Source organism: Eublepharis macularius, chromosome 13, assembly GCF_028583425.1.
Source record: "Eublepharis macularius isolate TG4126 chromosome 13, MPM_Emac_v1.0, whole genome shotgun sequence".
NCBI lineage: Eukaryota > Metazoa > Chordata > Lepidosauria > Squamata > Eublepharidae > Eublepharis > Eublepharis macularius.
Genome location: NC_072802.1, coordinates 17216097 through 17231012, shown reverse-complemented (window position 1 = coordinate 17231012; position 14916 = coordinate 17216097). Strand labels below are relative to the sequence as shown.

Here is a 14916-nt window from a genome sequence, read left to right as displayed (position 1 = left end):
CTGCTTTCAAAGGCCCGCACTTTTTTCAGCTGAGGAGAGGAAGAGGAGGGGGTACCTCCTCCCTTTCCCCTTAGCTGAAAAAGCTTCCAGCATTTTAAAACAGCTTTTTTCAGCAGATGGGAGGGGAATCCCCCATCAGTGGAAAAAAACTGCCAGCTTTGAAAGCAGCAACACTTGGGCTGATCGGGGAGGAAAGGGGCGGGTCCACCGGACATGTGATTACTTTCAAGATGTCTGGAAAAAGCCCTCCTGCACATCGTTTTCTAATGTGAGAGAAGCTGTGTTGCCATAGGGAACAGCACAAATGGTTCCTCCGTGGTAAAGACAGCTGGTTACTGGTGACCCAAAATATCCACCTTTAATGCTGCATCTGCTCAAAGGAAGAGGAAAGTGGACATCTACCAGATGATTCACACCGAACGGCCACATTTCTACAGACTATCATTCAGAAAGGGATTGTTAGCATACTGTGTTACATGTCACGTTCATAGTTTTGAAAAGGGCTTACCCGTTGCTTCTGCCAGGCCGGAGACTTTCTGCCCATAAATATCTGTCTTGTTCCAAGCAAAGGTGTAGACCAGATTGGTGGCAGCAGGAAACCACTTCTGAGCTAGCCGCCCTTCCACGGTGATGGTAAGATGTACTTTTGTCATTCCAGGAGGGATGGTAGAATGTGTCAAGATGATGCGCAGCAGTGTTTTATAGCCTGGAGTACGGCTGCTCAAGTAACTGAGCTTCACAAAGCTAGAAGGCAGAGGGATTTCCTCCTGGACCACCTGAAAAACAGTTGTGCATGTTAATGTCACAGAGAATCATGTCTGAGAAAGCTACTCTGGCATAGGCTTCTTTAGCGGCTGTGATAATGCCCTGTGAGGGAACATAAGTATTACCATTACGGTATCAAAGAAGGCAGAGAGCTGGAGTCACATCTACTGAGATATCGGTCACAACAGACTTAGCTGTTCAGAGCAAGAGTCTCTCTACACAAGACATCTTACACAGGGACACAATGTTAGCTGGGAAGCGTAGTTTAAATTGTACCTCTCTACACGAGGGAAGTTTAAAAAGACAGAGCGGGCGGAGATCCCTCTTCAGAGGGTTTGTTAATTTCATCTTCGCCTCCCGGAAGGCTCTTCCCTGCAAACATTGAGGCTCCCTACACTTGAGCATCCCCGTGTAAGATGCCTTGTGTAGAGCGACTCTAAGAAGCAGCCTCATGTACAATCAAATATTCTTAGGTAGAGACTCAGAAAGGGATGCCATTGCCTGTTATTTCAGGATATAGAATGTGTGGCTGGAAGGGAATTTGCGACCACATGGCCATTTCTGATTTTCTTCACTCCCTTTCCTTTCTGCTGCCCTCCCTGACATGCATCTGCCACCCTTACCCACTCACTTAGGCTGTTTTCACGCTGCTTACCGGCCACGGATCATCGCACCAAGCTCCTGGAACGACAGTGACTTCCTGGTGCAATTTCGCGCGAGATGTTCTCGCGTGAAATTGCGCCAGGAAGACGCTGCCGTTCCAGGAGCTTGGTGCGATGTTCTGTGGCTGGTAAGCAGTGTGAAAATGGCCTTTCCCTCCCAGACCTGATTTTTCTCTCAAAGAGCAGGAAGATGGATATACTCAGGGCTTTTTTTCAGCTGGAATGCAGTGAAACGGAGTTCTGGAACCTCTTGAAAATGATCACATGGCTGGTGGTCCCACCCCTTGATCTCCAGACAGAGGGGAGTTGAGATTGCCCTCTGCGCCGCTGGAGCGGCGTGGAGGGCGATCTCAACTCCCCTCTGTCTGGAGATCAGGGGGAGGGGCCACCAGCCATGTGACCATTTTCTTTGAGGGCAACCCACTGAGTTCCACCACTTCTTTTCCCAGAAAAAAAGCCCTGGCCACAAGTGTAAATGGCTTTCACAAGGGGCTAGACAGATTCATGCAGGAGAGGGCTAGTAGCCATGATGAGTTACTGAACTTCCATATACAGAGGCAGCACCATGAATACCACTGCTGGGAAGGGTTTTTCTGAACAGTTTACTGAGCCCAAGTCCAAATCTAAACTCTCTTCTGTCTGGAGATCAGGGGGCAGGGCCACTAGCCATGTAACCATTTTCTCCGAGGGCAACCCACTGAGTTCCACCCCCTCTTTTCCCAGAAAAAAAGCCCTGGATATACAGTCATGACTTGATAACCACGCATCTGGGCACTTTCTTTTCCAACTCTGAAAGAATCTGTCAGTATATGTGCGTGGATTTTCATTACATTCACACAAATTAAGGCCTTGCACAACAAAACATGTGGCAACTCAAGGTTGCTTTGTGTAGCGTTAACTTGTGCCACAAGAGTTCAGTTCCTCATGCAACCAGAAAGTCTTGAGCAAAGCATTAAGGAGGTTTTTTTTTTGCCTTTTGTCACCAAAATCCGGGGCAGAGGAGGAGGGTTCCATTGTATATCCCAACCTCTTCCATGATGGCAGCAACTAACAATTTGATTTTGGCCATTTCCACATGCTCTTATAGGGACGGCCAACGAACGCAATGCTGGCAGCTTTCCCCCAGGAATCCAGACGTCTCCATTTTCAAAACAGTTGCAGGCTGTTTGGCTTCCGGAGATGTCTGGATTCTTGAGGAAAAGCTGCCAGAGTTCCATGAATGGGCTGTCCTTATAAGGGCTTGTGGAAATTGCAACACCAGTTAGTTGTGTGTGTGTGTGTTTTTTTTTCTAGTCAATCTTTACATGAGACCAGGTTGCAAGAAGCGATCCTCTCCCCCTTGTGCTAGGTTTTGACCTGACTTGGACCCTGACAACCATGTGCCAGTAATGATACAATGCACGAGGGTTCTTACGCAGGTGGCAAAGTGGGGCAGAGTCTATTTGGATTCAAAGACCTATCGGCAGACCTTGATTTGAGCCAGAAGATGAAGGTACCTCTGAATCTCTTTTCTCCCCACTGCAAATCAGAGTCAGCTGCACAACTTCCTATTGTTAACAGGGAACACGTTCCAGGTGCCCTGACCCCAAAGTTTCTGGGGCTTTAAAACTTAAGTGTCGACACTTTGGATGCACAGGTTTGCACTGGAACTCAGGAGGAGCAGCAAGGACGTACGGCAGATTCTTTTCTCTCTCTCTTTTAAAAACCATAATACTGCTTTAGCTGCAGGAACATCCCTGAAGAAGTGACAACGGTCCCTTTGGCTCGTGTTCTCAGTTCACTTATTCCAAAGAAGAAACTAATTTAATCTCCATGAATCTGAAAGCACTCACCGAACACAGCACTTGGCCCTTTGATTCCTCTATTATTAAAAACTAACTGTGAGTACATCTCAAAGGATGTCGTGTGAGTTCCTTTTGGTTGCCTGCTGACCCACTTGAGTGTTTCTGAATGTATGAACATTCATTTCTCCCCTCCTGATATGGACACACAGCTGTGTTTTTACTGCACAAAAAGCACTAGTACAACAAGTCATTTCTGTATTTTCCTCTGCTTATGTAATTTACTATAACTAAATCCTTCCAAATATAAAAATTTCATCAGCGTTAACAAGGGAAGGATTTAGGTGGAAAACAGCAGGCAGGTTATTCTGGGAACAATTACGGTTGTGCAACAGTTGTTGTAAATGAGCTCAACAATGAACCGTGTGTGCCTGCACCTGCACAACCCCCCAAAATGCAACACACTATGCTTTAAAGGAGCCACATACTATTTTCAAAGTGCTATGGAAGGGGACAGGGCATGCACATATCATTAAAATACACTGCATAATTGAACCTCCCTTACCCTGCTTCTTAAGACTTTCAACCATAGAATAATTCAAAAACTAAGCCATTTATTTATACCACATTCTCCTCCTGCACAGTTTCTTGCTACATTCTGTTCTAAAATAATAACTACTTGGGATTCTGGAGATTTCCAAAACTTGCATAAAATTGTTCTATTATTCCATCATCTCCAGCAGAATGAACTTTTCTTACCAAGAGATACTTGTAAATGAAGTGGCATAAAATGTTGATATCAATGATATTTTCACACACACCTGCATTCCTAATAGAGCTGGATCAACAGTCCTGGGTTTGATTTGGACTCGGGCTCAGTAAACTGTTCAGAAAAACCCTTCCCAGCAGTAATATTCACAGTGCTGCCTCTGTATATGGAAGTTCAGTAACTCATCATGGCTACTAGCCCTCTCCTGCATGAATCTGTCTACCCCTTTTTGAAAGCCGTTTACACTTGTGGCCAGGGCTTTTTTTCTGGGAAAAGAGGTGGTGGAACTCAGTGGGTTGCCCTCAAAGAAAATGGTCACATGGCTGGTGGCCCCGCCCCCTGATCTCCAGACAGAGGGGAGTTGAGATCGCCCTCCACGCCGCTCCAGTGGCGTGGAGGGCAATCTCAACTCCCCTCTGTCTGGAGATCAGGGGGCGAGGCCACCAGCCATTTGACCATTTTCAAGAGGTTCCGGAACTCCGTTCCACTGCGTTCCAGCTGAAAAAAAACCCTGCTTGTGGCCATCATTACATTCACTGGCACTGAATTCCACAATTTAATTACTTGTTGAGTAAAGAAGTAGTTCCTTTAGTCTGCCCTTAACCTACTGTCCATCAGCTTTACTGGCTGTCCTTAGTAGGAGAGGGATATTCATTGTTGCATTTATCAAATCAAACGCAACATTAATCAAAATATCTGTAGTGCTTGCAGTTAGTATTGGTGTCGTGTGACTGGTGGCAAGTAGGCAGCACGAGGAATGGTGGATTCTGTCCCTGCCTTCCCTTCTTCTCCAGCCCGATGCCTCAACTATTGTTTTGGCAGTATATGACATGCTAGGTGATCCTTGGGAAATGTAGTCCTCAGGGTAAGAGCTAGATACATGGTGGGGAGGTTGGGTGAAGGGAGAATGGAGGGAGAGACAAATAGAAGTGGAGGGGTGCAGAACAACTCAGGTCAATGATGTTCACTTTCATTTTGAAGGTGAACATTACAAGCAACTGAGGTTCATATTCTGTGTCGACGAAACTGGAACTTCAGTAATGCCATTAAAAGCTGATTAATACAAACGTGGGTGAAAATCTCATATGTTTTGGTTCTGGGTCTAAATTAGTCTTCTTGAGTTACTGGTACATATGCAAAATACCTTTTAAATGTCAAAAGTTTATGAGAAAAAGTATATTCATTCATGTTTGATTATTACAACCTGACTTACACTTTTGCAGAGATTTAGCGCCCGTTCAAAAATTTACCATTACTGATGGGGTTGGATCCAACCAGCTTTTCTGCTGGTGAAAAAGGGAAGAGGGGTTGCCTTTGACCACCAAAAAAAGGCCGTGCTTGGGATCATGGGATTTACATGTACAAAAAGCCATTATGTGACGGTGGCTTTAGTAAGGAGGGTAATTGGGCAAGGTTGAGCGAACACGCTGGCTGGATCCAAACCACGGTTTTAAAATTAAATGAAGCATTTATCAAAATATTAATTTAAAAGACTTGTCCTTTCACATGAAAGAAAACATTTTCCTAACAGCCTATACATTCTGTGTTTACCTGCAGTTCTGGGATGATTGTTCCTCTTTCAGGGCAGGATCCTCCAAATGTTGTCAGGGGAAAAGGAAGCACAACGGGGTTGGGGCTGATGAAGCTACTGATGTCACAAGATGGTGGCTCCACCTCTGTTCTTTGCATGATTACTTTGTCTACCACAATAAACCTATTCCAGGACAACCAAAGTGTCCTTTTCACAGAAAGAAAAGGAGATCTGTCAAAGACCAGGGTGACCGAGATGCCTCCAATAGCCACTAGGTCAAAACTGAAAAGACAAAACAAAATATTTCATCTTACTCTGAGCTTATATTGGTTGATAAATACTCATTTGAAAAAGCTTTGTTTCCTCTTGTGTGTCTGTGTAATTTGTCTGAAGTATCTTCATGGCTACCATTTTTCTTCCATCTAGCAATGAGGTTCTCCTAATGCGAGGCGGGACTGTTTTTACCACTTTTTACCATTTAGTGCCAACCGAACACAAACATACAATACGGTATCTCCTCAGATAACTTAAAATTAGCATTGTCACCAAATTTCACCATACACACAACCTTCAAATTTTAAAAATCCCTTTGAAAGGCTTGAAAGGGGGTTATAGGCTATGGTTCCTTCCCTGTGCAATGCACAAGTTTGATAGGGAAGAGGGGGGTTGAGGGGGGGGTAGCAACACAGCAAGCAGCATGGGAACGGCATGTGGCATGGGAATGGCCACTGCTCCTTGTTTCCATACTGTTTGCTGCTGCCATGACATCTTGGAAGCACCCTACATTTTGTCTTATTTGCATATGGAGAAATCTAACACTATTTGAATTTTTGAAGACTCACTGTAAAAGAACTCCTGATCATGTGTTAACTTCCCTTCCCACCCCTCTTACTCCTAAGCAGCTAGTTTTCTCCAGCCCTACTAGGGTTGCCAACCTCCAGATGGGGCCTGGAGACCTCCTGGAATTACAACTGATCTCTAGGTGAGAGAGATCCATTCCCCTGGAGAACATGGCTGTTTGGAGGAGGGGAGTCTATGACGTTATACCCCCACTGAATGCCAAGCCCCACTTCCAAATCTCTAGGAATTTCCCTACCCACAGTTGGCAACCCAAGTATGAGCACTTCTACAAAGTAAGTAAATAATGAGGAAATAAGACAAAAATATGGTAAAGGTAAACCAGCACCTTAGAGCTCTTATGCCAGTATCCTCCCATTCTCCTTTTATTAATATATATTTCCCACTATTGTATAAAGGGAAATCACCTATGCCATCTGGTTACCTCTCAGAGCATTTCCTCTTAAATAACCTCCACATATATTAAGAGGAGCCACTGGTGCTAAACACTTCTCAGAGAACAGGCTGACGATGCCCATCAGAGGAACGGCCATTTTGTGTAACTTTCTCCTTGGAATGGTTTCTTCACACAGGAACTCCACAGGGTTAGTTCACTGATGACTTTAAGGAAGGAAGTCAAGGCTCAATTATTCCACCTGGCTTTGAGGAGCAAAGCGTTGCTAAACTATTGCTAAACAATTTACGTCATGATCAGGTTGTTTAAGTAAACTGAACTACACTTGTTATAAATATTCTCTGTCTCTCAATCTCTCTCTCGCTCTTCACAGGTATTCCATTTAGATGGAAACTGGTTCATGATGGTATGGTCCCTTGCTGCAACAGTGTAGTGTGATGTTACAACTATATAGGAATAAAGGATCACGTGGATCTGGTTGCACATCACTATGCAAGGACTGCACCATATTCAAGTAGCCGCCACATTGCCTGGTATGGGTATGAAGACTTACTCTGTATTCTGTCATTTTCAATGGCATATGGCATTTTTGATAAAGCTCTAGCCGTGCTGAACAAACACTTCTTAATGACATTTCAAGATTGCTCTGAAAAGGGCAAAAGCATTCGCCCATTCAAACTGCAGGCAATGCTGAACCAGAAAGTACCTTTCCCCCCTTCAATCTGCTTAATTTGTCCCAATGAAATTGCTCCACAGGTAAATATGATTGGCTACTCAGCACTGTGATGTCATCAAAATCTCCAGGCGATCTCCAATTGACTGGGCTTGTCCATGTGACCACGATGAAGCCGCATTAAAGCAACAGCACAGAGAGAAAGCAAGAGGTACCAAAAAGGTGGACAGAGGCATACAAGCTGTCGTAAATCATGAGGAAAAGCAGGGTTAAAAATGTTTTAATAAATAAATTATAAAATACATTGGGGTAGGGGTTTCCGTTATCACATCCAGGGCTTTTTTTCAGCTGGAAAGTGGTGGAACGGAGTTCTGGAACCTCTTGAAAATAGTCACATGGCTGGTGGCCCCACCCCCTGATCTCCAGACAGAGGGGAGTTGAGATTGCCCTCCGCGAGGGCAATCTCAACTCCCCTCTGTCTGGAGATCAGGGGATGGGGCCACCAGCCATGTGACCATTTTCTCCAAGGGCAACCCACTGAGTTCTGCCACCTCTTTTCCCAGAAAAAAAGCCCTGATCACATCCATCCACAACACACTTGCTTCTAAACCGAAAAGCACAACGGGGGAACAATACGGCTGCCCTAACTTGGCTTTCACTTGACTCTATGAAGACCTCGTTCAGATCTGAGTGGATTCCTTTTCCCCATGAGTAAGCATGTCTTGTAAAATTTCCCATCCGTTTAGTATCATGAGAGATGAGCTTGCAAGAACTGAGCAGCGCTGCTGCAGAGGTGCTGATGCTATCCAGTCTCTGATGGTTTAACAACTAATCTGTCAATAGCCATTTATTTTAATAACGCAACCCCTGAACCGGCTTGTCAATCAGACATTTTCGCTCCTGGATAGTTCTCCCCCTTATTTTGGTGAAATGCAGGATCTCATGTATTACTGTATCTGTATGCAAGGAAATATTTTGAACAATATATTCATTTTAAAAGGCATCCTGTTAAACGGAGTTTCTGCCTGTACTGATGGAAAGTTTCAATTGTAGTTGTGCATAATCTCATTCCCTGGCCTTCTGTGGTTGGCTTTGCCTCCTGCAGCAGCCATATTATGGTTGCACCCCTCCGCCCTGTGTCAGAATTCCAAAGTAGCCCACTGGCCCGAAAAGACTGGAGACCTCTGGCTTAGACAGATGTACATTTCAATAAAAAGGGTGTCTTGGTATGATCACTTCTCAGATTTTCCTATTAATTCACTAAAATTTATCACTGCTTCTAATAATATAATGGCGGGGCCTCATGCTAATCAAAAGCAGCAATAGCTGCGGTACCCATAGCCAAGTTAAGGGTCTTTACATACTGACTTTCCAGATATTACTTTAACCAAAGGAAACTAACAAGAAAAAAGAAAGCTAATGAGGAATGGATATGCACCAAAAGCGTGGAATGCTGAGAACAGCGAAACGGTTAAAAGAAAAAAGAAAGATCAGGAAACTGGTTTACTCAATTCCTTAAGATTTACAGAATTCTTAAGGGAAAAAATGTGTGTGATGGTGAGTGTAGGGGAGCCAAGGCATGCAGTGACAGCAGCAAGAATTCTACCAGCGTTTTATTGGAAAAAAACCAGTAATACCCCAGCAGGAGGAGCTAATAGTGAAAATAATGGAAAATGTGGAACTAGACAAATTGACTTTACTAATGAAAGGACAAATGGAAGAAGGCTTTGCTGCGCCATGGACCCCATTCTACAACTGGATGAGAAATAAACATAAGGACCTGAATGTTGTAATTATATGATGGCAATATTGTAACTTTTTATTAATAATCACAGTTAAATGATAAGCCCTGGAAAATGTAGATAAGTAGAGTGATGTTTCAAGCAGAATGTATGATACTTTTGAAATTTGTTCCCCTCTTTCCCCTATCCCCAATGGAAACTAATAAAAATATTTTTAAAAAAAGATTTACAGAATTCTTAAGGGGAAAATTTGTGTGATGGTGAGTGTAGGGGAGCCATGCCTCCTGCGCTATAGTGGGAGACCTCCTGGCTCATTGTGCCAATGCACAATTTCACTTATGGTGCAAAACAGGAAGTGACATCATCGCTACATGCAGCTATCTAGGATTCACTCCAAACTCTGTGCCTAAATCATAGGATTTTGGATGATCCCTACAGTGTCTTGCTGATACCAATGAAATTGTCCCTGCTCCCAAATTCTCCTCCTGGCAACTGTAGATGGAAGGGAGAGATTACCAAATGTAGTCTCAATAATACATGAAAAGGCATTTTTCCTCCACAAGAGAGCCTGCTTGCAAGATTTTTTTTCTTTTATCATATTATTCTATTAGATAAATAGATATCTATCAGATAATCGCAACAATTTTACAAATAACAAAAAAGAATTATTTCAGTATAAATCATAAGAAAACAATCCATAGGAATTTAGGTTTACATTCAGTGGGTTGGATTCAATCACCATTTTGGCTGGTGAAAAAGGCAGGGAGTTTTCTTTGCACCCACCACCCAGTGTCAGAATCCCAAAAGTGCCTGCAGGCTCAAAAAGTTTGGGGATCTCTGATCTGTGCTATTTTGTAGAATAACAGCTGTTTGGGTAACAGCTTCATAGAAGGACGAACTAAGCTATCTAAATTATTTTATGCTTTAAAGAACATCATGCCCTGCCTTCCTCTTGAACCAGGACCCAAGGGGACTTAGCACACTGTTCCCCCCTTCTCCATTCTCCATTCTCCCAGATTCATCTTGGAGAGAAATGTTTCGTTAATGAACTTGCATCCTCCCCATGTGTTAATCTGAAGAAAAATGTATAGAATTTTCTATGTTGATATCTTAATTCATAGTAGTAAAACATATAACCATAATTATTACTGCTGGATATATTTCTCAAGAAATGCTGATTTCCAAATGCGTGGCAGGACTGTTCTGTGACCTAGCAACGCTGGGAAAAGATAGACACCGTAATTAATTTTATGATGGGGTATGAACTTCATTTTGACTGAGCATCATTCTGGGCTCAGTTGGGAGCAGCAAGACTGCTGTCAATCTCCATAATGTTTAACTTATCTCCACATAATGATTGCAGAATCAGGGCTTTTAAAATAATAGCACCGCAGGGAACCCTCCAGTATTAACTCTGCATAAAAAAAAAATATCTGTATTCAGAAATAAACTATCTAGCACCCAATAAAACTAGGCTGGGTCAGAGTGGGAGCGAAGGCTATGCACTGGAAGTCAGAAACTTAAAAAACAACAACAACAACAGTGCTATGAGGCATTTGTGCCTAGAGGCGGTTTTGGGAGGGATGAGGGTTAACAGCCTGAAACAATCAAACAGAGGAGCTGCTGGTCGAGGAAGGATTGACCTAGGAATTAGGACATCTCCTGCTCTGGACAGGGTTGCCCTCTCCGTATAGGGGCAGGCCTGTAGCTTGGGAATGCTGCTGGACCCGGGGCGCTTTTTGCCAGCTTTGGCTCATGATCCAGCTATGGCCTTTCCCAGGCAAAAAAGATCTTGCCACGGTGGTGCATGCCCTGGTAACATCTAGATTAGACTAATGCAATGTGTTCTATATGGGGCTTCCCTTGAAGAGTATTTCGAAGCTACAATCGGTACAGAATGCTGCAGCCAGAATGCTGACTGGAGTGTGTCGTAGAGGCCCTATAGAAACACAGACATGGAAGGAACCGCCGGGGCCATCTGGTCTAACCCATGCGCAATGCGGGAAATTCACAGCTACTCCTCCCCACTGACCCCTGCTCTATACCCAGAGAAAGGCAAAAACCTCCAGGATCCCTAGGCCAGTCTGACCTGGGTGAAAATTCCTTTCTGGCTCCAAAGTGGTGATTGGCATTACCTAGAGTAAGAAAGGGCCACATGAGCAGAGCACCAGCTTATGCCATCACTCCAGTCTTGTTCTGCCTACGCTGGCTCCCAATTCAAGGTGCTGCTAAAACTTTATACAGCTTCAGGCTAGTATACCTTAAGGACTACCTGCTCCCACATGAACTACCTGACACTTATCAGAGGCCCGGCTTTGGGTACCTCCGCCACCTGGGGTTAGAAGGGTGGCAACCCCACCATGGCACTTCTGAGTCGTGGTACTCTAATTATTGAATCCTCTTCCCAGGAAGATTCATTAGACCCCTCTATTGCCGTCTTCTGCCGGTGGGTGAAGGCTTTTCTGTTTTGTTTGGTGTTCCTTCAATAACTCTCATTGATCCTATTTACAGTGTGATTTATTTAAGGGTGTTTTTCTATGTATTTGTGTTTTGCTGAATAGTTCTCTATTGCTTTATATATGTGCATTTTAAAATCTGTTCTACTGTTTTAACAGTTGCCACCTTAGGCACCCTCAACTGGATCGAAAGGCAGCATAAAAATGTTTTATGTGTTTAAATAATACACACAACTGCCATTTTGGTCCTTAAGTACAGTTGCACCCTTCAAAGCCCACTGAATTTAAAAACGTGTGTCCCTGGTAATGCCAACCAGCCTTGCTATATCCCAGGCTATCTGGAAACTGGTGGCAGTAACCACTGGGATCCTACCCTTGAAAGCAGCCTGCAGACCATTTTTGAAAAGGTATTTCTCTGCCTACCCACACCATTACATATATTTATTGTTATGTGTTGCACTGGTACTTGTGAAAGAAGAGAACTCTCTGCCTCCCTGAAGAGGTAAGGGACATAAAATTGTGTTAGGCAGAGGAAAAGATATGGCTTCCTATTATCTTAAGAGTTTAACATCTATAGTCATGTAACGTAAGGCAATGTAAATAGACACTACATTCTGTTACTGAATGCATCTATTACTGAAGCCTTTGATGGTAATGAAGCGTGATTGGGCGTCAGACTTAATTATGCACATTCCATCACATTCTCCAAACTTTATATATTATACTCAGAGGGGAAAATATATATAAGGAGCACATTTATATGCTACAGCTCTGTAAAGAGCTAGGTAAATCAGAAGTCATAATAAGATAGCTTGCAACTTTGGCAATTTAGAATAAGAAAAAAAATTAAGGTGTTACATTAGCTCTATTACTTAGATGTCCCAGCACTGCAATCGATTATTTACATACAGCTTTACATTATTTATGCTGCTACTGCTGCAGTAAGGGGAAGTGAACTCATGAAATTATGTAGATAGTTTCAGGTGGGTAGCCATGCTGGTCTGCAGTAGAAGAGCAAGATTCAGGTCCAATAGCACTTTAAAGACCAACTAGATTTCCAGGGTCTGAGCTTCTGAGAGTCTCGGAGCTCCCTTCATCAAATATCTGACAAAGGGAGCTCTAACTCTCAAAAGCTCACACCCTGGAAATCTAGTTGGTCTTTAAGGTGCTTCTGAACCTGAACCATGCGCACGAAATGATAAATATCAGCTTCTTCCAGTTGAGTCAGCGGAAGGCGAATTGAATTTGCTAAGTGCAAATTTAAATACGCGAGGCAGTGTGCTAAGGACACACCTTTTTACTTTATGATGAAATATTTTATTGCATTAGAGCAGCAGTGGCTCTCATGGTGGATCACGGGGAGTGGAATCACTGGAATGGGTAGTGGCGCCATACCTGTGGAAGGCAGGAGGCGGCAATGGAGCTACAAGCGCCACAGAAGCAGCTTCATGTGGACATGCAACCACTAAGTGCTTAGCATAGTTTCATGCATGGGCAGGTAACGACGTCACACGCTGGTGTAAGTTATTCTAGTCACACAGGAGCCTGTTGTTGGAGCCCCAGCAACTCCACGACCACTTTCTTCACTCAGTATGGTGTAGTAGTTACAATGTCAGACAAGATCCAGAAGAGTTAGCACTGTTAACTGGAGTGTGTAGTTGCAAAATAATAGAGAGTCCAGTAGCACCTTTAAGACTAACCCAACTTTATTGTAGCATGAGCTTTCGAGAACCACAGCGCTCTTCATCAGATGCATGGAGGTAGGAAGAAACTCCAGAGAGATACAGGTGGTGAGGAGAGGGGAGGAGGGAGGGAGGGCCATGTAAATGTAAATTAGTTGTAAAAGTCATGAAAGAGGTGGAGTGTGCAATCCAGGCTGGGTGTGACCCCCTTTCCTTCACTGCTGAACCTGAATGGAATGCCTGAAGGCAGTTACTTCTGATAATGAGATAACCATCCAGAGTCTCTATTCAATCCAAGTCTGACTGAGTCAAATTTACATAGGAATTCCAATCCAGCAGCTTCCCATTGGCATTTGATTTTGAAATGTTTCTGTTGAACTATGGTGACCTTTAAGTCCTTGATGGAATGTCAGACTAGGATCTGGGAGACCCAGGTTCAAATCCCCACTCTGTCATGGAGGCTTGCTGGTAACCTTAGGCCAGCCACACACTCTCAGCCTATCCTGCCTCTCAGGGCTGTTGTGAGGATAAAATGAAGCAGAGGAGAACAATGTAAGATGCTTCGTGTCTCCTCTGAGGAGAAAAGCTAAGGGTATAAATGAAGTAAATAAATAAATAAATCATTTAAGGGGGGCTCCCTTCTGCATCAGTAAGGCTCAGAAGTGGGGCTGGGACATTCCCTGCGACATACTATCACTGCATTAGAGAATGTGTGTGTAAATGTATGAATAAATATTGGTCACTTTTGTTTGGTAACAAGTAAAAGTTCTACAAGACGCAAAGGAGAGAGGCGGAATGCAACTGCCCAATCTGAGACTTTACCATGATGCAATCTGCCTAGTTTGGCTAAAAGACTGGATGACATTAAAGAATAAGAAACTATTAGCCCTAGAGGGATATAAAAAAATTTTTGGATGGCACGCATACCTATGGCATGACAAAGTAAAGGTCAACTCGATGTTCCTGCATCATTTTGTAAGGAGAAGTCTATATACAATCTGGAAGAAGTACAGAACTTACCTACAAGAGGGAACCCCCTTGTGGGTGGTTCCATATGAGGTGATAGATCCGAGAGCTGTGGATAATGAACAACAATGTTTAACGTACAAAGAAATAACTAAGATTGAAGTATCTAAACTTAGAATAAAGACGCAAGAGGAACTATCACCTAATTATGATTGGTTCCAGTATAGACAGATCAGAGACTTATACAACTCGGACTTTGCAAAAGGGGGCATACGAACAGAGAACTCGGAACTAGAGCAGACCCTTCTTAAAGAAGACAAGAAAAGAATATCCAAGGTATACCAAGTACTGTTGAAATGGTATACTGAGGATGAGATAGTTAAAACACAGATGGTGAAATGGGCTATAAATTTCAATAAAGAAATAACAATGGAGGCATGGGAATACTTGTGGAAAACTACAATGAAGACAACGACATGCATTAATATTAAAGAGAACATTTTCAAAATGATCTATCGTTGGTACATGACACCAAAGAAGATTGCGCTAGGGAACTTGAATACTTCTAATAAATGCTGGAAATGTAAGAAACATGAGGGCTCCCTCTATCACATGTGGTGGTCGTGTGAGGTAGCTA

General features: G+C 43.3%; 1 protein-coding gene across 2 annotated transcripts in view; it reads right to left on the bottom strand.

Annotated features, from left to right (window-relative positions):
• Window positions 1-14916, bottom strand: part of TENM1 (teneurin transmembrane protein 1) — a 468106-nt gene that overhangs the window by 150093 nt on the left and 303097 nt on the right. For both annotated transcript variants that reach the window (XM_054996443.1, XM_054996444.1), the window contains 2 exons: window positions 5529-5790; window positions 509-776 (listed from right to left, as the gene is read on the bottom strand). In XM_054996443.1, coding sequence (XP_054852418.1) covers window positions 509-776; window positions 5529-5790 — 530 coding nt within the window. The remainder of the gene's footprint in view (window positions 1-508; window positions 777-5528; window positions 5791-14916) is intronic.